The sequence below is a fragment of the Akebia trifoliata genome, chromosome 14 (genome assembly GCF_017979445.1).
Source record: "Akebia trifoliata isolate Shusen 1 chromosome 14, ASM1797944v1, whole genome shotgun sequence".
NCBI lineage: Eukaryota > Viridiplantae > Streptophyta > Magnoliopsida > Ranunculales > Lardizabalaceae > Akebia > Akebia trifoliata.
In genome coordinates, this window is record NC_141388.1 from 13,412,306 (window position 1) to 13,434,569 (window position 22,264).

The 22,264-nt window shown below is 35.7% G+C and overlaps 1 protein-coding gene and 1 non-coding gene across 2 annotated transcripts; one reads left to right on the forward strand and one right to left on the reverse strand.

Moving 5' to 3' along the window:
• Nucleotides 1-286: 286 nt before the first annotated feature.
• LOC147386362 (ALBINO3-like protein 2, chloroplastic) lies at nt 287-21,748 on the forward strand. Its single transcript, XM_086423862.1, has 14 exons — nt 287-775; nt 10,898-11,004; nt 11,616-11,743; nt 12,427-12,498; nt 14,620-14,721; nt 15,335-15,394; nt 15,517-15,582; nt 17,085-17,132; nt 19,560-19,733; nt 19,829-19,884; nt 19,986-20,103; nt 20,244-20,333; nt 21,016-21,125; nt 21,267-21,748. The coding sequence occupies exons 1-14, from the start codon at nt 336-338 to the stop codon at nt 21,403-21,405; spliced, it is 1,710 nt and encodes a 569-aa protein (XP_086279988.1). The 5' UTR covers nt 287-335; the 3' UTR covers nt 21,406-21,748.
• On the reverse strand, nt 9,052-9,196 carry LOC147386363 (small nucleolar RNA Z247). The gene has a single exon (XR_015172372.1). It is a non-coding gene; the product is annotated as a small nucleolar RNA Z247 (small nucleolar RNA).
• Nucleotides 21,749-22,264: the final 516 nt, after the last annotated feature.

Genomic DNA, 22,264 nt, shown 5'->3' on the forward strand with positions numbered 1-22,264 from the left:
GATTTACTTCACAACATCGCACAAGACAAGACGATTCAGATGATACTTTGAAAATCTCATACAAGTCACTAAATCTTGGCCACGTCAATTGAGTTTTTGTGTTTTTTATTATATTAGAAAACTATTATTTAAATAAAAAATGATCTTGTCATTAAAAAACTTTGTAATTATTTATACGTAAACACATTTTAAGTAAATACTTGTAAATCGAGTTAAATGGTTTATCGAGATGACTCGTCCGATATAACTCTGTCTTGTTAATCACAACCCTAAAGGCTAAAACGGCATTTTAAATTTTGCCTCGTTACGCTCTCCACAGTCCATCCCCGCCAATTATGGGGATACCCAACAAGCTCTTATACGAGCTTCGTCGATCGCGACATCTATCGTCTTCATTCGTTATCGCTCGCTCGATTCACTCTCAGAACCCTAATTCACTCTTATCTCCTTCAAATGTCTGCAACAACCACTACTCCAACTTCAGACAGAGATCTCACTCTCAATCTCGATCGAGTGCGACTGAGAATTCTCTCGCGTTTTCGAATTTCATGTTGTTTCGGTCCCTCTCGATTTCTTCTTCGACGGACAGTCCCGAAAACTTGGATTTTAATCCAGACGTAGAATCTACAACCGAGTCAGAGGTCTTGAATTTAGTATTTAAAGGTGGTTCTGAAGTTGCGGAAGGATTGATCGGTGGAGATGAATGGTATGATCCAGTCGTTCGTACACTTATTTCTTTGATGGATGGATACCATGATCTCAGTGGTCTTCCTTGGTAAGCATCGATTGATTTTTTTTTTTCTTTGTTCTTTTTTTTGGATGAGTTTGTCTGTTCTCTGGAAACTCATATTTGTGGATTGTAAATTAGATTCTTAATGGTATGTGATCTATATAGTCAGATTATTGACAAAATGGCAGTCCAAATGTTTAGGGTTTCAAGGTTTAAGCCTCTAAATTATGCAGAATTTGATTTTAGACTTGAAAGGTAATTATATTGGAAGCAATGGAAAGAATGCACAGTCTTGACCAGGCGTTTGAGTTCTATTCATATTTATAGAGCTTTTACAAATACAAAATTTCATAGAGAGAATCCCTCCTCAGATCCTAAAATTTTTCCTCTCATGTATTTTACAGTAACAAATTCAAAATTCAGAATACAAAATACTTTTCTAAATAGGGAAGACATTAAGTGCAGTTTCCTAAATCATTGGAGGAGATTTCCTCATCTACATGAGGTGAATCAATCTCTTTCAAATTTTCTGGAAGAGATAGAGATCTGTTAACATGCACCCTCAAGCGAATGGGAAGAGGCTGAACCATAAGCTTGTTGCGAAGATTTTGAAACTGAGCTGATGTAAGACCCTTTGCAAAAATGTCGGCAACTTGATCGAGGATGGAAATATACTTGACGACAATATCATTCCTCACAACTTTCTGACACACAAAGTGATAATCTACCCCAATGTGCTTGGTCCAGACATGAAACACAGGGTTAGATGCAAGAGATAAGGCACCCACATTGTCACACCATAAGACTGGAGAAGAAGGGAGGCGAATATGTAAGTCATTAAGTAACATTCGTAGCCAATATAATTCAGCAGTAGTAGTAGCCATGGAACGATATTCTGCTTCTGTACTAGATCGGGAAACTGTTGACTTCTTCTTGGCATCCCATGAGATAAGACATGGACCAACGTATATACCAAATCTAGTAGTGGAGCAACGGTCATCAGGACCCCCTGCCCAATCAACATCAGTGTAAGCCATCAAGATCAAGGAACCTTTACCAAATAATAAACCATAATCAAGATTCAAGACTGCCTTTTAGATAGCATAGTATTCTTTTAGCAGCTGCCCAATGTGTCATGGAAGGAGAATGCATAAACTGGCATATCTGATTGACTGAGAAAGCGATATCAGGATGAGTAAGGGTCAAGTATTGAAGAGCTCCAACAATCTGATGATATTCAATGCCAACAGGAAGAGGATCACCCTCAAGATGAGATAATTGACTTTCGGAAATTGTAGGTGCCGAATAAGTTTCAGCGCCAATCATTTTTGCCCTTTGTAATATATCAACAGTGTACTTGGATTGGAGGAAAAATAATCCAGAAGAGTCCTGGTATGCCTCAATACCCAAGAAATAACTCAATGGGCCAAGGTCTTTAATTGAAAATTGATCCTGTAACCTTGAGATTAGGGAGGTTATGGCCTCATGTTTGTTGCCTGTGACAAGGATATCATCAACATAAAAAAGCACAATAATGGTGATATTGTGACCATGGAAAGTAAATTAAGAACAATCAACTTTAGATTCAACAAATCCAAGCTCTAGAAGAGAAGATGATAACCTAGTGAACCAAACATGTGGAGCCTGTTTTAAGCCATAGATGGTTATATGCAAATGACATACATAATCGGGAAAGTTAGAGTCCATGAAGCCTTGGGGCTACTCCATGTAGACTTCATCCTTTAGAATTCCAAGTAAAAATGCATTTGAAATATCAAGTTGTCGAATAAGCCAATCATAGTGAACTGCTATAGCAATGACCAACCAAATTGTAGTGAGTTTGACCACTAGACTGAAGGTTTCAGTATAGTGAATGACATCCTGTTGATCGAAACCTTTAGAAACTAAGCGTGCCTTGTAACGATCAATGGTCCCATCGGATTTTTGTTTAAGCTTATAAACCCACTTGCTATAGACCACATGCTTATGAGTGGGACATGGTGTGAGAGACCAAGTGACATTATACTGAGGAGCATAAAACTCATCTCTCATACCCTTCCTCCATTCAGGCACCTTATTTGCTTGAGAATAAGAAGTGGGCTTAATAGGTAATGTTTGAGCATGGAAAGCTTTTAGAGGATGTTTAGAAGAGTAGTACAACTAATAATCTTGTAAGTTCTTGGGACGCCTAGTGCTTGTTTGAGAACGTGCGACCATTGGGTGAGACAATTTAGTAATATGGCACGAGTCAGTAGACTAGATGCACTAGAGTAGTAGTCTCTCGAGAAACAGATGGAACAATGCCATCAATTGATGTAGGTGCAATTAATAAAAAGATGTTTTATTTCGCCAAACCAGTGTTGTATGTTTAAAGCTCAGGCGGAAATGGTGGATACTTACTCATTCATTACCGGGTGGCTCATTTGATTTGGTCTCACTTCCTATCGTTGTTTGGTCTCAAAGGTTGTTTTCCCAGATCAGTCAAGTCAGTGTTGGAATCGTGGCTGATGTGGAGAGGATCTTTCTCGTCCTCGAAGCGGATTCTTTGGTTCTTGGGTCCATTCGCAATTTGTTGGGGTATTTGGAAAGAGCGCAACCGTTGCAGTTTTGAAGGGAAAGAGTCTACCCTGGATGGTTTAGTTCTCTCCGTTTTGGAGCTCATGTTCTCTTGGAGCAAACTTTATAAGGAGTTTACAGGGGTGTTCTTTGAAGATTTTGTAGTGAGGTTGGTCTTCTCGACCCCCCTCGTTCGCTTTTAATAAATTTATCTTTATCGATCAAAAAAATTGATGTAGGTGCAGGATCATACCCCACATCAAAGTCCAATGGCTGGGGTGAATGAACCAAGGTTGGGGGTGAGAGTGCTGCAGGGGAGATGGGTGAGGAGGGAATGTTCGAGGGGTTGGGTGAATGATGATGAGGAGACAAGAAGGATGGGAGCAAAATAAGTGTTGGGGTTGGATTCTCACGAGTAGATCCTTGTGACATAGTAGTATCCCGAAAAGGAAAGGAGGTTTCGTCAAAGATGACGTGCCTTGATAGAAAAACTCGATCGGAATTTGGATCCAAACATCTATACTCATGATGATTCAAACTGTACCCTAGGAACATATTTTTTACATTGAAATTCCATTTTGTTCATGTTGTATGGATGAAGTAGAGGATAACAAGTGCAACAAAAAACACACATGAAATAGTAATCATGAGAAGTATTAAAGAGCTTAGTGAAGGGATTGTTAAATCCTAAGGGCCCGTTTGATAACGTTGTTTGCTTTTGTTGTCAGATTCTACAATTAGAAACAACTGGAAAAAGTTGGAGCAGTGAAAAACTTGTTTGATAGAGTCCTAGAAAAGTGTAGTGTTGTTTTTCAGAATTTGGTAATTATTATTTGATACAAATGCTGGATTCTTTGTATTCTGGTGAAATGACTAAAATGCCTTTAGTGTCTAAAAATGTACCAAATTGCACCAAAATACATAGAATTACCTCAATAGTTACACAATTATACTAAAAATATATAAATTTAATAATTTTTAATTAAAAATTAGAAATAATTAATTAATATTAATACATTAATTATATTGATGAAAATTTTAACGAAATTTCGGTAGCTTCTCCCTTAAAATCCTAGTATAATTTTTTTTAACCTAATAAAACAATACCTGCATATGAAATAAATAATATTTAAACCCATCAGCAAGCATAACATCATCCAAATGAAATCATAAAAAAACTATTTACTTGTCTAACCCATGGGTATCAACAAAACCTTATATCAATCCATTCAACATACACAACCACAAAAAAAAGTATATCCAAAATACAATGCATAGTTTCACCTAAATAACATTGCAATCATGAAAAATGTAATAAGACCACATATGATAAGACCCATAAAAACTATACTGCCCACCAATGCATGGATAATTTATTTGTCTTTTTTTTTTTCTTGAATAATATTTTTTCATTAGTTCATCAAAATCACCCATATCAATTTCACCTGCCCAAAGAAATGAACCTGCATATCGTTGTAATGCAAATAATGGATGAATGTTACCACATAGAAAGAAATATTATCTATTCTTTTATTGAATGATACTTATAAGGATACCTAGCAACTAGTTGTCACCATCCATCATAAAAGTATGCAATAGTAGTCACTATCAACCACACACAGAAAAATATATAATAACCCATGATCAACATAAAAATATAATAATATAAAACATAATACCCTACTAGTAGCATAGCATAATGTAAAACAAAGTATCATGTAGCCATAGTATCATGCACCCTATTGGTGCCATATGTAGAAAATGTATATTGCACCTTGTCGGTGTAGAAAAGAGCATTATAGCCCTATAATCAAACAAACATGTCCGTAGAAACTTAAAGGACCACTATTGCCTAGCCAGAAAATCAATCATCTCGCTTTCCAGCCACTCGTGACGAATATCAACTGATCGCAACCCACAAAAGACCTCCCTAAATTCTTTTTTCTCCAGCACAAAACAATAGAGATCAATGATGGGGGTTACATCCGTAAGTTGGTCCAAGAGGTCGATGCAATCTTGAATATAGGATGTTTTAACAAGCATGTTAGTAGCAGACGTCTGGGTCTGAACTACATCAACGAGCCTATCTAGTATCTAATCAAATCGCAAAGCATTAGTCATCTTCTGCCTACGGGCAAAGGGATCTGGAGTAACTCCACCTCTATGACAAACGGGCCCAGTGCGTGTGGATACAATAGGGGTAACATCATCATTCTCAATATAGCTGGCATCATCAGGAGTCAGTTCCAGAGGTGTCTCAAACTTTGGGGGCTGGGTCTTGAGTACATAATCTATATCCTTCTCATGAGCTTTTGATATAGGTGGCATGCTACAGGATGCATGCGACCACATTCGCTCACCATTAGCATATGTGCCCCCAAAGATGAAATCAAACTCCTTTGCAAACTTCAAAGGCTTCTCTCGAAATATTTAGTCTTTTGGATGATGCTATAAAAACAATATTATACCCTAAATTATATAGAAAAACACAAAAAAAACTTTAAAAAGAAATTAATCCAACAATTATATACCTCTATCACCCATCCCACCATTGCTTGAATGCATCTATGTTGCCAGTTTCAGGATTATAAGCAACGCGGTGCCAACGCCAGTATTTGAACAAATTTTGTTCTAGCGTACCCATATTCCCTTTTATCTATCCCCCCACTTATTTTCATTTGCCCTCTCTCATATTCAACACCCGTTATTTTTTTGAACTTACTAAAATTCCATAACCAATTTTGTCAAGGACTTTATGTGGTCTCCTCCCCAATTAACAAATGCATGGCATATTTCAATCCAAACTTTGTATTGTTTGGGGGTCCAATTTGCTTTTAGACCCTTTGCATTGTCAACCCTCCATTTGACATGGCCAAAAAATCGTTATAAAACCCATTCTCATCCACTGCAATACTATACAAACATCATGAAACTTTAGGGTTTTAGACCCCATAAGAAAGATTGAATTAGTCTTAAGACAATCATAAGTTATAAACCCTTACAGTCCATGAAGTCTGTTTTACAATTGATATTTCTTAAAAAAAAAAAAATCATCTTTAAACACATTTAGAGTAGATGTTTATAATCGATCGATCTTGTTTAACACTTACATATGTTTCTTTAAAAACAAAAAAATCATCTTTTATCTATCCCCTCCACTTATTTTCATTTGCCCTCTCTCATATTCAACACCCGTTCTTCTTTTGAACTTACTAGAATTCTATAATTAATTTTGTCAAGGACTTTATGTGGTCTCCTCCACAATTAACAAACGCATGGCATATTTCAACCCAACTTTGTGTTGACATGGCCAAAAAATCATTATAAAACCCATTCTCATCCATTGCAATACTATACAAACATCATGAAACTTTAGGGTTTTAGGCCCCATAAGAAAGATTGAATTAGTCCTAAGACAATCATAAGTTATTAACCCTTACAGTCCATGAAGTCTATTTTACAATCGATATTTCTTTATAAAAAAAATCATATTTAAACACATTTATAGTAGATCGACTTTGTTTATAATCGATCGATCTTGTTTAACACTTACATATGTTTATTTAAAAAAAAAAATCATCTTTATACCCATTTACAATTGATCGATCCCAACTAAAACCCTTAATAGTCGATTGATCTTGTTTTAAACCCTTAATGTATGTTGATCGACCGGTACATTGATCAATCAGAAAGAAGAAAAACAAAAACATCTTTTATACCAATTTACAATCGATTGACCCCAACTAAAACCCTTAATGTGTGTCGATCGACTGGTACATTGATCAATCAAAAATAAAAAACCATCTTTTATATAGATTAACAATCAATCGACCCCAACTTAAACCTTTAACAGTCAATCTACCCCAACTACCCTTAATAGTTGATTGTTTGAAAACATATTTACAGTAGATCGATCAACCCTTAACAGTCAATCGACCGGTACATTGATCGATCAAAAAGAAAAAAAAAACCATCTTTACAAATATATTTACAGTAGACCGATCAAACGTCAAATCGGTATAAAAAATGAAAATACCTGAAGATTACATTAGATTTTGAAGAAGATTGGTATAGTATTGTTGTCATCGACCAATCAGTGTTCGAACAGTCTCACGGAGATGTGTTTTGGGGTAACGGAGATGGGTGTTAGGGCTGCTGTGTTCAATCGATAGATTGCATGGGAAAGGGAAAAAAATCACAGAATTTTTTAATTTGTTAAGGGGTAAAACTATATTTTCTCTTCGAACCATTTTCGATATTTACTTTTCCCACAAACGCACTTAAGAAAAGCACCTGGGACCTATTTTTCTAAATAGCAGTTTCAGTGGCAAAATGTAACACAATTTTTTTCGGTTGGAGCATAAAATAGAAGTGCAACCACACTTTTGAACCGCAAACGCGTCAAAAGCGCTGTGCGGGAGCTCAATCAAATACCCCCTAAGGTATGTGTGGGTAACCTAATGATGAGGTAGAGTGAAGGGTTAAAGGTTTCACCCAGTATTTATGGGGAACATGAGAATGAGCTAAAAGTGTTATGCCATTTTCAACAGTATGTCTATGTTTATGCTCGGCTTTGGGGAGGGTGGGGAAATATGATGCATGATGCCATTAGTAGCAAGAAAATTTTGAAACTGTTTGCTACTAAACTCTCCACCAATTCTCAACAAGGCATTTAAATTTGACGAAGCATTCAAAAAAATTGGATATGAGATGTAAAGGGAAATGCCACAAGTAATGAGAAAAGTCATCGATAAAAATTACATAGTATCTACAACCACTTTTTGATAAAATGGGAATAATCCACAAATCACAATGAATTAGTTTAAACGGAGACTTGGATACTCTAGACGAAAGAGGAAAAAGTAATGGTTTACTTTTTCCCATTTGACAAGATTCACAAACGCCATCAAGTTGAACCAATCCTTGGATGGGAATTTGATGAGAACAACTAATTCGTTGAAGAATTGGGAGAGCGGGATGACCCAAACGATGATGCGAAATAGTTGTTGGAGCTCGAACATCTAGAAAACAGTATGACGGTTGGTTTTAATTGCGGAATGTGGTTGAATACAAATGGGATACATGCCATGTTCACTTGGTCCTTGGAAGAGAATCCTCCCTGTTGAGTTGTCCTTCACAATGAAACAAGTAGGTTTGAATATAAAATGGCAATTGTTATCTATGGCAAATTTGTGAACAGAAAGCAGTAGGACAATGCAAAATGTTATTTAGTTGAAAAGAAGATTGTGGAGTGGTAAGTGTTGTTGAACCTGTATGTGCAATGGGCAAACCTGATCCGTTTCCTATAGCAACATTGTCATGACCATGATATTCAAAGTGAAGAGAGAGATTACTAAGATCAGCTGTAATGTGATTGGTAGCACCACTGTCCGTGTACCACGTTTGAGGAGAGATTGATGCATTAGATTAAGTGACCATGGCTGCAAGTTTTTGAGGTGGGTGTTGATCTTGAAAGGCAAAATCCGTTCTGCAGTAGCAATCCAGGGCGGTATGGTTAGTTTTTCCACAAATCTGACATGTTGGATGATTGTTAGGAGGCCTGGAAAACGGACTATTAGAGGGAGTAAAAGGTGTTGGCTTTGGTGAAGAGGAACCAATTCTGGCACGTTAATGGACAGATGGTTGTTGAGGCTTGCCATGACCTTGATAACGTGACAAATCCTTGTTATTGCCGGGTTTGGAAGAAGAAAGAGCCGTGCTTCCCATCTCAGATGCAACTGCCTGGCTTTGATTCTCAAGCATTAACTCATAACTAAGGAGTTCTGCTTGGAATTCATCAAAGGAAAGCAATGTTGCACGAGATGCTAGAGATACCGAAGTATTGAATGGGTTATATGCTGGAGTGAGTCCAGTGGGGATATAAGAGATCAGATCATCATCATCAACAAGTTTTCCAACAACTGTGAGTTGAACGGCCAATAGCTTGGCTTGATGAATATATTCCGAACATGTTTGGGAACCTTGCCTAAGATTGTGCATCTACCACTTGAGTTGATTGATACAAGAGAAAGAATGAGATGCAAATCGTGTAGTAAGAGAGTTCCAAATTTGACATGCTGTGTCAAGTCCATAGACTGTGGAGAGAATATTCTCTAACAAAGTGACATTAAGCCAACTGAGTATATATTGATCCGTCTTTGTCCAGAGTAAAAACTCCGGATTAATCTCAAAATTTTCCTTCCCATAGCATCAACTAGATGTTTGGGAGGATAGGGTTTGGAGCCATCAACAATACCCATAAGGTCATGGCTGTGAAGGACTGGAAGAAATTGAGATACCCACAAAAGGTAGTTAGAAGGATTGAGTTTGGCAAAAACGAGATGAGCAATATTCAGCATCTTAAAGGAAGATGTAGCAGCTGGAAAAGATAAACTGCTACCTGGGTTAGATGACGATGCCATGTGCAAGACTTGCTCAAAGAAAAGAGGATCTTAGTCATGGTGTTAGCCAAGTGCTCTGATACAATGAAAGAATGCACATCCTTGACTAGGCCTTTGAGATCTATTCATATTTATAGAGCTTTTACAGTTACAAAATTACATGGAGAGAATCCCTCCTTAGATCCTAAGATTTTTCTTCTCATTTATTTTACAGTTACAAATTCAAAATTCGAAATACTTTTCTAAATAGGGAAGACATTAAGTGCAGTTTCCTAAATCAGTGGAGGAGATTTCCTTATCTACAAGAGGTGAATCTATCTCTTCCAAAGTTTGTGGAAGAGATAGAGATCTGTTAAGAACAATTTGGTTTTGTTTCCATGTCATGTTAGTAACATAATGATAGACATTTCTTGTACTGTATTTTTTTTGCATCATTAATTTGTTTCAATAATTATCATTAATAATTGTAAAATTAAAGCAAAATTTTCATTACATCTAAAAAGTTCAGGGAAAAAACTAAGCTCTTGACACAGAACGAACATCTTCATAATCTCATGGAAATTGGGTTACCATTTTATGATGAGCCATTCCAAATTGACTTCCTTCGACACTGCACTGACATGGTAGTGTACAAAGAACCATAGATTTTTTCCCTCGAGGTACATGGAAAAACATCTTTGTTTCTTTTCACACTGCTGCATCAGTGCAATGTTGAGCGCAGTGTTGAATATGGATGGCAATGGGGCGGGTTTGGGCCGGGTTTAGCTTAATCCGGCTCCGACAACTTTTGCTCACCCCAACCCCGACTTGGGTATGAGTTTCTTAACCCATCCCCGCGCCTGATGGTATTTCTAAAACTTGCCCCCGCCCCGAATCCGACTTGGTTTTTCATTTTTAATACCAACGCCCCAAAACCATTTAAAGGTGCAAAAACCTGACCCTATAGGGGCGGGACAGGGAAAAATTGCCATCTCTAGTGTCGAAGGATTGTGAGGCTAAAGAATTTACTTTTTCTTGTCACAATTCTCTCGCCTTCTATCCTACTGTTGAAGTTTTGTTATTTTACGTGCCTTCTTTTTTCTTTGTATCTGCTCAAACAATCAGTTAAAGCATCTCAAACATCTACTCTTTTTATTGTTTTCTCCTTATTTTTGTTTCTAATCTTAAAAAAAAGGGGATTCTTACTGAAAACAAGTGGTTTGAGTCGCAGGTGGTTAACAATTGCCTCTTCCACTTTGGCCCTTAGAGTGGCAATACTACCAGTGCTTATTTTGCAACTTAAGAAGCTGAAAAGGATCTCAGAGTTATTCCCTAAGTGTGAGTGTAACAATTTACTTTATTGCAGCTTTGTAGCTTATTATGTTTTCCTTCTGTATATTTGTTAGTGTTTTGAACCATGTTTTAAAGTTCCAAGGCACACTTGAGGCATTTTGGGTTATTGAGGCAAGGTGTAAGTCTCAACAAATTTATTAAAATAAGTCCTAAAAAATAAGTAAAAATTATAAAAAATAAAAAATATATATAAATGAAAAATAACAAAAATATAATTTTTATTTATTTTTTAGGACTTGTTTTAATTATAAAAAATTCATAAAAAATAAAAAAAATTGTATAAATGAAAAATAACAAAAATATAAGCAATTTAGCCATGGATTTTTGCAATTTACCTTTGCGGTTTATAGTTCGAGCTTCTATTTGCATATAAAAGGTCTTGTTACTAATGCTTTTATTGCTAATAGGTGTACAAAGATCTCTTTCTTGGGCTTGGACCCATTGCTCAATTGGTTTTACACATTGCAAAACTACTTTGAGGTCGTGTGTTCAAGTCCAACTTACCCATTAAAAAACAGATCTCTTTTTATTGTAACTCAACAATTCAAATTACATCTCAATGATCTTTATCTGACTTCCTTATGTATTTCTCAAAGTGCCTCTCCCATTCCCACCACCTTTCTCAGGAAAGAGTTATGCACAACAATATTTGCTATTTCAGAAGGAAAAGCGAGCGATTGGATGCCCCTCATATTTATGGTTCCTAGCGTCTATTTCAGTCCAGGTAAAATACATGCCTGGACTATATAAGAATGATATTTCATTCAAAAGAATGTGATCTTATTCGCTGGGAAAATAATGTAAGGGTAAATTACACTTTCATCCCTTATGGTTTGCTATAATTCTACTCCGACTCCTGCCTAACATTTTGACTGTTGCACTTATCTCCCCTATAATTATCTAATGGGTTAACTTAACCTTTTTAAAACGTAGTTTTTTTTTCATTATAAAAATATTCCTGTGAAAAAATGGGTTCATTAGTAAAAGTATGAGAATGATAGATAGGATCATTTTATCCTTTTAAATTTTAAATTTTTTTATATTAAAACAGATAAAATAGTTAAATAATATCTGAGCTTTCGTTAACACTGATTGTGACAGGAGGTAATTGCAATTGTCAAAACGTTTGGGGTTCAACAAAGAACTACACCAAACCATAGGGGGAAAAGTATAAATCACTTTTGTGCTAGAATCCTAGTGTTTTCTTGAATTGAAGTGCTATGAAATAGCATGGGACATTTTGTATGGATTGGCAATAATGACTAGTTCTGTTCCTGCCTTGCATGGCCTGTCAAATTTACTTTATGCTGTAGAAAACATGATATGGTTAGAACTCCATAACTTTTCAATCTGATTCATCTTTTGCTGATTGATATTCTTTGGTTTTGTCTCGTGTGCCATTCACAGGTTCCATGCTTTCTCTTGTGGATGACTACCATTCGAAGGATGTCACTTGATCATCATCCTGGGTTTGATTGTGTAAGCCACTGACACATATATCTCTTACTGTATTGTCAAATCAACAGCTGTCATTTTAATCATAAGTTTTCACTTTGTAGCCTAACACCTCTAAAGAAAGGAGAAACACGTTAGTCTTTAAAGTTGCTTCCTTTCCAAATTCTAATAAGTGCTTTAATTGCTTTGCTGTTTGCAGTGGCTTACACCATTCTCAATCTCGATATTGTACTTTTTTTTAGTGTATTATACTTGTCATTGTCATAGTCAGTCATCATCCTCATCTCGGCCCTATACTAACCATTTGGAGTTGCATATGTGAGTCCTGTTCTGTTATAACAGACTGCTTCATTTTAATGACAAAATTCACGCTATCCCCAATTCCCCATGTTAGTTGCATTTAAGGCACATATGATGTGCAGCATATAGAACACTAGTGAACTAGACAAATAACACAACCTGGGTGAGAAATAGTATCACAAAATCCAACTGAGCACTATGAATGTTTCCTCTGTTGGTCGTAAATGTATTGTGATTAGGGCTGCAACTCGAGTTGGTTGGGCTGGGTTGGGGATCAACCAGTACACGACCCACACTTGACAAACATCAACCCGCACCCGTGCCTAACCCAAACTCGGGCATAAAATGCCCAACCCAAGTCAGGTTGGTTCGTTCCTCATTAATAATGGAAAATTTAGTAATAATAATGGTTTATATAAAGATAAAAATGGTATGTAAAAAAACATAAAATATAAAATATAAAATTATTTTTCCTAAAAAAGATGATGATGATTAACTAAAGTTTGAAATGTGAATGAGAAAGAAACAAAGATATATATATATATATATATGAGAAAACTTTCGTTTTTAATAAAATTTTAAAATATGAGTTAGAAATTTTGGATTGAGCTGATTTTTTGTGAGGATGATCTCTATGATGGGAAGATCATCCAAAAAAAAAAAAAAAATCAGCCCAATCTGAAACTTCTAACCCCATTAAAAGTGATTTAGAATGTGGACCGTCGATTTTTTACCATTTTTTATCACTAATTTGTAAATCACTTTTGATGGATTTAGAAGTTTCTGATTGAGCTGATTTTTTGTGAGGATGATCTTCTCATCATAGTGACCATCCTTGCAAAAATCAGCTCAATCCAAAACCTCTAACCCTTATTTTGAAAAACGAAAGTTTTCTCATATGGCCCTTGAACCTGACCCATATATATATATATATATATATATATATATATATATATATATATATATATATATATATATAATTATAACCATATTAAGTTCGGGCCAATTTGATTCAGTCAAAACTTTTTTTCCCAAACCTGAGCCCGAACCCTAGCTAATTGTGCCTAAACCTGACCCAAGGTCAGGTTGAAATCATCGGGTTTGGGTTTGGCCTGCCCAAGTTGCAGCCCTAATTGTGATCTCTTGTTCTGGCGAATTTCATTCTTTTTTGTGTGGGATATGTATCTATTCTATTTGATCTTCATACTTGTTTTGTCATCCATTAGGATGTTAATTTAATGCTATGTATGAGGGCTTGGACCTGTAGCTCGCTTTGTATAGTGCAATGCAACTTTAAACCGAATGGTCCATTTGAACTGAAAAAGGAAAATTTTGTTAAGCTAAAGTTCTTTGTTTATAACTGAACCAAATCTACTGTTAACTGAATGCATGAACACATTTTCCTTCTTCTGTGCTTCATTTTTATTGATGAATTACTAGGACTGTGATTTGACGACCCCATTGCTTGTCTGATTTATCCTATGTCAGAGGTATATCTCCTTGTTTGTTAGTGGAATTATTGTAAATCATCTAATTAACTCTTATTGGTGAAAATCTTTCTAACCTAGCGACTAATTTTGGTTCTTGGACCTTCTTTCTAACTGGAATTTGACATGGTCAACTAGAGAAAGTACACATAATTTCTATTTATCAAAAAGAATCTCATAGTTATTATATTTGCTTCTTTTATTTTTGTTCTTTTGGTGTGCAGGGAGACGATGCTTTACCAACTCTTTGATTGTTTGGCGCACTAGGAACATTTTGTTTTCAGTTCTCTTTTGAGAATTGTTAATTTCGGTTTTGACTTTCATTTGATATGCAATTACTGTCACCTTTTCATTTCAGGGTGGCACATTATGGTTCCAGGATTTGACTATATCCCCACATGGTGCTTTAGGCATGGTTTTTCCGATTCTGATTGCTGGTCTGCATTATATCAATGTTCAGGTATTTGACTGTATTCATCTCTCCTTTTCTCTCTGATTCTGAATCTTATAGTTAACTTTCTTTGACCTCCAATCTCAAACTTTTGGGATAAGGTTTAGATGATGATGATGATGATGGCATTTGAGAGCTGTAGAACAAGGACATATTTTATTAGAGTTTTTCGTGTCTAACCAATGCCTGACAAACTTTTTCAATAACTCCTAGTTTAATTAAATATGTTGCTTTTAATTTTTAGTTTTATATGGTTTATATGATTTAATGTATAATATCTTATCCAACTACATTCTTTGTGAATCATATATTTAATGTGAGCAAAACTATTTTAAATAAATCTTCCAACATATGAAGTAAAGTGTATGATGGGTCGGGATTGTGAGGGTTATTGCATCTTCCGGTCGAACACTTACACATGTGTATGCGTCTATGTTACATAGGTGCTAACCATGAACTATTGGTATGGATATTTTTCTTACAAGGTCATTTGAATGCTACTACTATGATTGCTCTAACACTCTCAAGATTTCTAGATCTTTCTGTAGTATAGTCGTATTTTTCACGAGTTCTTGTAATTTCAAAGAAGATTATGCTGAACTTGGTTTTATTATGTTGCCAGATATCTTTCAAGTCAACTAGTGTTGGCAAAATGACTGGCCTGCTTAACTTATTGGCCAAAGTGAGTTGGTAAAGTACATTTGTATGTTTATATTTCATTGGGACTAATTTCATTATTGCTCAAGATTTAGGTTTATTTGACTGCGAGTTGTAAGATGACAAAACTGCAATATTTTGTTGTAGTACTACAAGCTCTATTTGGATATTCTGACACTTCCTATATTTCTGATTGGGTTTTGTATTCCTCAGGTACATAACTTTTCTACCTTTATAAATTTCTGTCCATTGTTTCCAGCTATTTCATTCCTTTTTAATTTTTTTACTTATTCTAGGGTTTTCACATTTATTTTCCATTTTAGTTTTATTAAATTTTGCTTTGGCATGAAAATGTTTCTTTGGAAAGTTGTGACAAGACAATGAAAACAAAGATATTTAATCACAAAACTTTTGTGTCATTCACATAGGAATATTCTCTTTTTATATATGCTGGAGCATTCTATACAAGGAATGTTTATAGCTACAATATCCCCAAGATTGGTTTTCTATACTAGGAAGGTTTACAATTACAATATTCTCAAGATTAGATATTTACAATTGATTTCCTTAATCACAGGCAATCTCACAACTCAGCAAATTATCTCCTTAATCATAAGCAATCTGACAACTCAGCATATTTTAGGATCTGATTTTATCTCACCAGAATTAGCTCTAATAAGTTGTTGCATGGATAAAATGATAAATGGCAAATACATAAAACATAACGGTTGTCCCCCTCCTTTGTCTCAATCTTTATACCCCATAAAGAAAGTATCCTGAGGAGAACTTTTATCTTTATTACCCACTTCTTCCTCTTTTGAAGAATACCCCAACTTTCTTGCCTTTCTTCTTCTACCCCTTTCCAAACATACTCCTACTTTGTATGGTACCTTTCCTCTTCCCCCATTTTCCAATAATACCTCGCAACTTTGTTGTCTTTCCCCTCTCTTTCTCTCTCTCTGTCCCCCCCCCCCCCCCCATTTTCAATAATACCCCTCCAACTTTATTATCTTTCCGCTTTTACCCCCTTAACCCCAAAGAAGATGTCTGTGCAGTAGGCGCGGGCTAACTCTAGTATTTTATTTGCTGCCCCAATTGTAGAAATGCTGATGATTGTTCTCAAAATACTTGATTTCAGAAAAGAAAAAAATAAAAAAAAACTATAGAAACTACCCTAGTTGCTGAACTATCCATTAATGTCCATGAGGACACTTTCTAGACAACAGATTTGGTCTTGGAAAAGTTCTAAGAAGAAAAAAAATGGTGCTAATGGTTGTTATTTGCGGGATATTACTACGAGACTTCAAAATATTTTTTGTTAAGTTGCCAAAAAAAAAAAAGATTTGCACCAATATTGTTGAGGAATGATTGGCTATAACCTGTCTTGATTTAACCCTCCTCTTTGTTATTACACATTTGGAAAGGATGGAACATATGGACAACTGGCTAAAGCCTGCTGTTGCTTTTCAATATATTTTGAACTAGAAATGAATGGCCATATTTCAGAGATATGCGCAGGCAAGGGCCACAATATACTTATGGCTTTCATGTTTGCTTTCTTTAATTATTCTATCATCTCTCATTGGATTACTCACAAGTTCTTTTTTATTCTGCCTCGCACATAAATTCTTTTCCCAAGAAAACAGTCACGAACCTATATGTTTGTTCCTTCAAGTTTTTTAAGTTGCTTATACATTTGTTCCTTTAACCTGCAGGGGAGCTTAGTCTACTGGCTGACTAACAGTTCGTTAACTGTCATTCAGGTTTGCTCTCACACTTCATTTTCTTTTATATTGAGGAGCATTTATTGACTATACAATGACTTGATTAACTGTTTATTAGCCGTGCCAGTCATATTGGTGATGACAACACCAGCTATGCTATCATTTATACCTTGATTTGCTAGTTCATTTGTTATCTCATTTGAAGAAGAGATGTCCTGAAAACTTGAGAAAATAAATCATGGTTGTCATATATGACCTAGCAGTATGTTAATGTTGCAAGAGTGATGATAAAAATGTTCAGGTTGTTTTTTTATTCACATTCCAAAATGCTAATTTTCTAGGATTTTTTTTTAAAAAAAAAGCAAAACTTAACCAAAAGTCAGCCTAAGATTCAAAAAACAACATGATTGTTTTTCCAGAATTTATGAACACCAGTGGACCAATTTTTAACCCCACTTGCATCTTGAGACTCTCATCTTCTTTAACCTCACCACCCTCACAACACAAAGCACTACCACCACCATCAACCAAACTTTGTCGGAAATTGGTTTCATCAGCACCCACAGTGGCTCAAAATATCTTCTCTTCTCTCCCCCCTCCCCTTCTCTCTCATACACACACAGAGTTGAGCTTAGAACGACCCAGTTGAGTGGGTTAGAATGTTTTATGCTTCTCGCCCTGTCTCTATTTCTTCCCTCACTTTTTGTTTCTCCCTTTCTCTTGCAAGGTCGTCGTGTGCAAATGACTCAGCTGAAAGCAGAGATCATTTAATAAGACCTGTTCAAGATTTGAAAGCACAAAAAATAGAGATTTCTTCACCTTACAGAAAATTAATCCATCTACAGTAAATGGACACCGAAGAGGGAATTCATTTTCAATTGAAGTAAAATCAACTTAAAAAAGAAATCTTCCTAACTTTACCTCTGAAAGAAGAGGTAATGGTTTAGTTCAAAGGATTGCAATTTTTGCTACTTTGTGGCTTTGCTTTTACTGTGTCTTTTGTGAGGCTTCCATGTCTATGAAAGAGAAGATTGTGTATAAAATTTTGATTTTCATAATAGCATTTATCAAAAGAGGAAACCTGAGGTGTTGTTCATGAATACCTTTCCTCGTTGTGCAAGCCCATATTGCCACATAGAGCACTAAGTGGACTTACTCATCTCATGAATGTTTTATCCCACCCTTATGTGAACCTACACAACAAAGGTCAGCTTCATAGCTTATCAAATCATCTTGATAGGTTATTTTTATCCATTATATTTGAATATTTTCTATCAAGAGCTTCATGGCTACAAATCATCCGATGGGATTTTTTTTTTGGTGTGAAGGTCCAAACTACGTGGATGAGTGGCCATAAAGTGGGACTGCCAATATTTGGCATGACTAACGCATATGAGAGAAATTTGTAACCATGATCTCCCGTTTCCTCTATTAACAGAAATATATGTCTAACTAGTGAAGGTGGTGGCGCACTAGGTCCATGTGCAATTGCTAGGTCAAGTGCTTAGGTTGTTTCCAGTTTAATGGTCCAGATGTATGAATCCAGTTTAATGGTTCAAATGTATGACGTATCAAAATGTGGGGAGAAGGAAAAGAATACGCAGCTTCCTCACTATGACAAAACCTTGAATCCACAAGGCAACATAAGAAGTATTTCTGTAAATAATTGGATTTCAATTGATAATGGGAATAACAATGAAGTAAAACATCTGTTACAATAGCTTAAATAGACTTATAGACTCATAATTTCATTCATCTTTGAATTACCACTGTATTTACCCCAAATAGTAAAATTTTAAAAATAGTAGAAAACGAAGAAATTTACCCAAATATGTACATTTGACTGAAATTTTCCCTTCGAAACCACCTTTTTCAAGATGCCTAGTAGAGACAATATTGTAGCTCTCATCATTAATTTTTCAGATTTGTATTGTAATAGCCTTTCTGATATCAGGTCCCAAAGTTATGTCCGTCAAAAGCAAGAATGCATGGAGGGACTATTTTTTTTCTCTTCTGGCTTTGTTTGTTTGATCTTGTCCTACATCAGTGCCTTACCTTCTACTTGAGAAGAACTAGTCCTTGAGTTTTTCGTTGGCTTTGCTAATGACATGAGTATGCCAACTTGCTCTTCGTGGGGTCATTGAACCTCTATAGACGGTCTACCAAAGGCATACCGGTACACATGCAGCTATGTGGGATCCATGTTTTATTGGTAGGCACCTTCCTAGTTGACCTGTCAAATGGTACAAGACCCTGCACTTGCAATTGATCTACAACTATTGCTGTTCGTAAACTGCATATAGAACCCAGATTTCAATTTGCTTCTATGAATGACAGGATAATATTCTCTGCTTTAGATTATATGGGCTTAACTTTCTTGTCCATATGTTGTTTATGAGATTATTAAAGTTAAATAATTATTTACAAGATCTAAAACCTTTTCTCACTGCTTTCTCGATTTTGCAGCAATTGTCTCTAAATCATGCAATGGTTCGTGAGAAGTTGGGGCTCCCCAACAAGAATGCTCCAGTGAATAGTGAAATGTCTGCAGACTTGGGTGCACCTGAGATAAGATATTTGGGTGCACAGATGGAGAATAAAATCTCTGTGCAAAACCTATCCCCTGATGAACTGCTTTCTGTGAGTAGTGAAATGTGAAAAAATCATCAATTCCATGAAGGTTAAATGTCATTTTAACTTTCCTCATATCTTTATGATGGTCGAGAATTTTGCAGCTTTCCGTTCAACTCTTAGCTAAAGGGCATAAAGATAGAGCCATTCCACTGCTACGGTAACATGGTTGTTTCACACTAGTTTATTGTATAAATCTAACCAAGATCTGTTTCTAGTCATTTGTTCTAGTTGTACCTTATAAATAGCTTTTGGCTACAGACTGGCACTTGAGAAGGATCCTGACTATGTCCGAGCTTTGGTTGTTCTGGGACAGACTTTAATGCAAAAAGAAATGTTGTCAGAGGCTACTGAATATTTTGAGCGTGCTATTTCCAAGGTTTGATGTTCTTTAACAGTATATCAGTTTCTTATATCCTTCGAATCTGATACTAGTGTTTCGGGATGGTCTTCTATTTGGTAGTAAGATTATCTGTGGTCAAGTCTGTCTAATCGAAACCTGTGATGATATTTGCTCAGCTATTTCTTGTTGGCTATCCAACAAAAGATGAGGAGGTTGATCTTTTGATTCTTGCATCTTCATGGGCAGGTGTCACATGTATTAAGCAGGTGAACTTTAGCTGTACATTTTCAATCTTTAGCTTAAATTACGATTTCAGCTTCTCAAGATAAAGCAACATATGAGTAGACTATTTGTTCTCTCTTATATGCTTTTAGACACAGTAGCGAAAGAGTGTGGTCAAGCACTTTCATTCCCACCTATAATGTCAAATGTCTCCCATCTCTCACCAGCGTGTATACGTGATTAGTATTCATCTACTTTTCTTGCAGAATGCTTTACATTATTGTTCTGTTCAGAAATAAGTTATGAATCAAATGGTTATTATCAAATGTAGCGAACCAAACATATTCATTTCTACTTTAACTTTTTACAACACCCTCCACATGTCTATAATATTTGAGATATCCCCCCTAAAACTTTCAAACTAATAGTATACCCCTTTGACCTGGGTCTTTATTAATAGACTAATGAAAAATGACCAAATACACTTGATTTTTTCTTCCCTCAATTTGCCATATTCATCTCTTTTTTACCCTATTCATCACTTCAACCTTCAAATGCCCTTATCTTTGTCTACCCCTTCGAACTGGGTTCATTCTTGAGTGGCAAACCAAGAACCGTACTAAGCTTCATTCCTCTTTACATGGGCTCCATCCATGAATCATACTCAATTTGGCTTAGTCTTTATTTACAGTGGTTGTATTTTTCTTTTATTGTTTTGCCTGACAGGGGAGGAATCTAGAAGGATTGGAACACCTACAAAGGATAGGAAAATTGAAGGAACCACATGATCCCAAAAGCAAAGCCCATTACTTTGATGGTTTGTTGTTGCTAGCAAGGTACGGTTACCAGAACTCCATGTTGGACGTCTACTAATCCAGAGTTCAGGCATATGCTTGAAATCTTGACTTGAATCCATGTTTATTTTCTTAAAAATCTAATTATGTCGCCTAACTGAACTAAATATATCTGGTTTCTAGTGCTCTTCTTAATGAAGGTCAGAAAGATGAAGCTGTGAAGTATCTGCGCATGACTGTTGCTTATAATCCAGCCAATAATGTATACTTACAACAATGCCTAGAGGAGACCGACATTTTTGCTAGTGATAAAAGAAATTAAAAATGATTAATATCAATAATTCTTACATCGGGTATTTGGTCCATGGGGTAATTTATTGGTTTGTTCCGAGTAGTTTATTTTTGGCCATTGTTTTGTTCATAGAGGAGCTGCTTACCTGTACAATAACAAGAAGTGTTACAAATTCGTTGTACGATAATAAATGCCAGCAATTTTTGCCAATCCCAGAATAGTTGGCTGATCGATCTGGTCGAGGTTTGGGTTGGGTTTGTTTTGTTTTGTTTTGTTTTATAGAATTCAATTTGGATTACCTTGTTAATAATGCAGGCCATTTTATTGAAGAAAATATCTGGACTTTGTTTAAATATTTTTAATTTGTAAGATATTGCCTCTTGCCATTACATGAAATCCTTTGGAAATTGAGTGTAAGCAAAGAATATATTATAAATTAGAATAAAGCTGAACGTGCTGGTCTTGTTTTGGTGGGTGGTTATGTAAGTTAAAACTTGACCCTAGTGGACTAAATGTTACTGAACCAGATCATTTAATTAAGAGAGCTTCTATTGGCACCGCAACTTTTACTTATTACACCTCAAGTAGAATAATAAATAAAAAAAAGTAAATGGCTGAGAATAAGTAAAAAGTTCGGGTGCCAATAAAAACTCTCTGGACTTTTATTTGTTAGATTTAAGATATCCTAATTGTAAACATCAGTTGAAGCTGTTTGAATGTGTTATAATGTTGAGGAAATAATTTGAACCAAACTTTTGTAATGTTTGGATAGTGTGTTTTAATCTTTAATTAGAGTGTCATTAATAATTTAAGAAATTGGTGTGCAAAAGTAAAGTTGGAGTGCTAATATCAGCTCTCTTAATTAACTGTGGGATCTAGTGGATTCACT

Coding starts and splice junctions, on each gene's coding strand:
- LOC147386362 (XM_086423862.1), top strand. CDS start 336: ATGGGGATACCCAACAAGCTCTTATACGAGCTTCGTCGATCGCGACAT. Junction 15,583..17,084: donor TTGGGTTTTGTATTCCTCAG/GTACATAACTTT, acceptor TTTAACCTGCAG/GGGAGCTTAGTCTACTGGCT. Junction 19,885..19,985: donor AGAGCCATTCCACTGCTACG/GTAACATGGTTG, acceptor TTTTGGCTACAG/ACTGGCACTTGAGAAGGATC.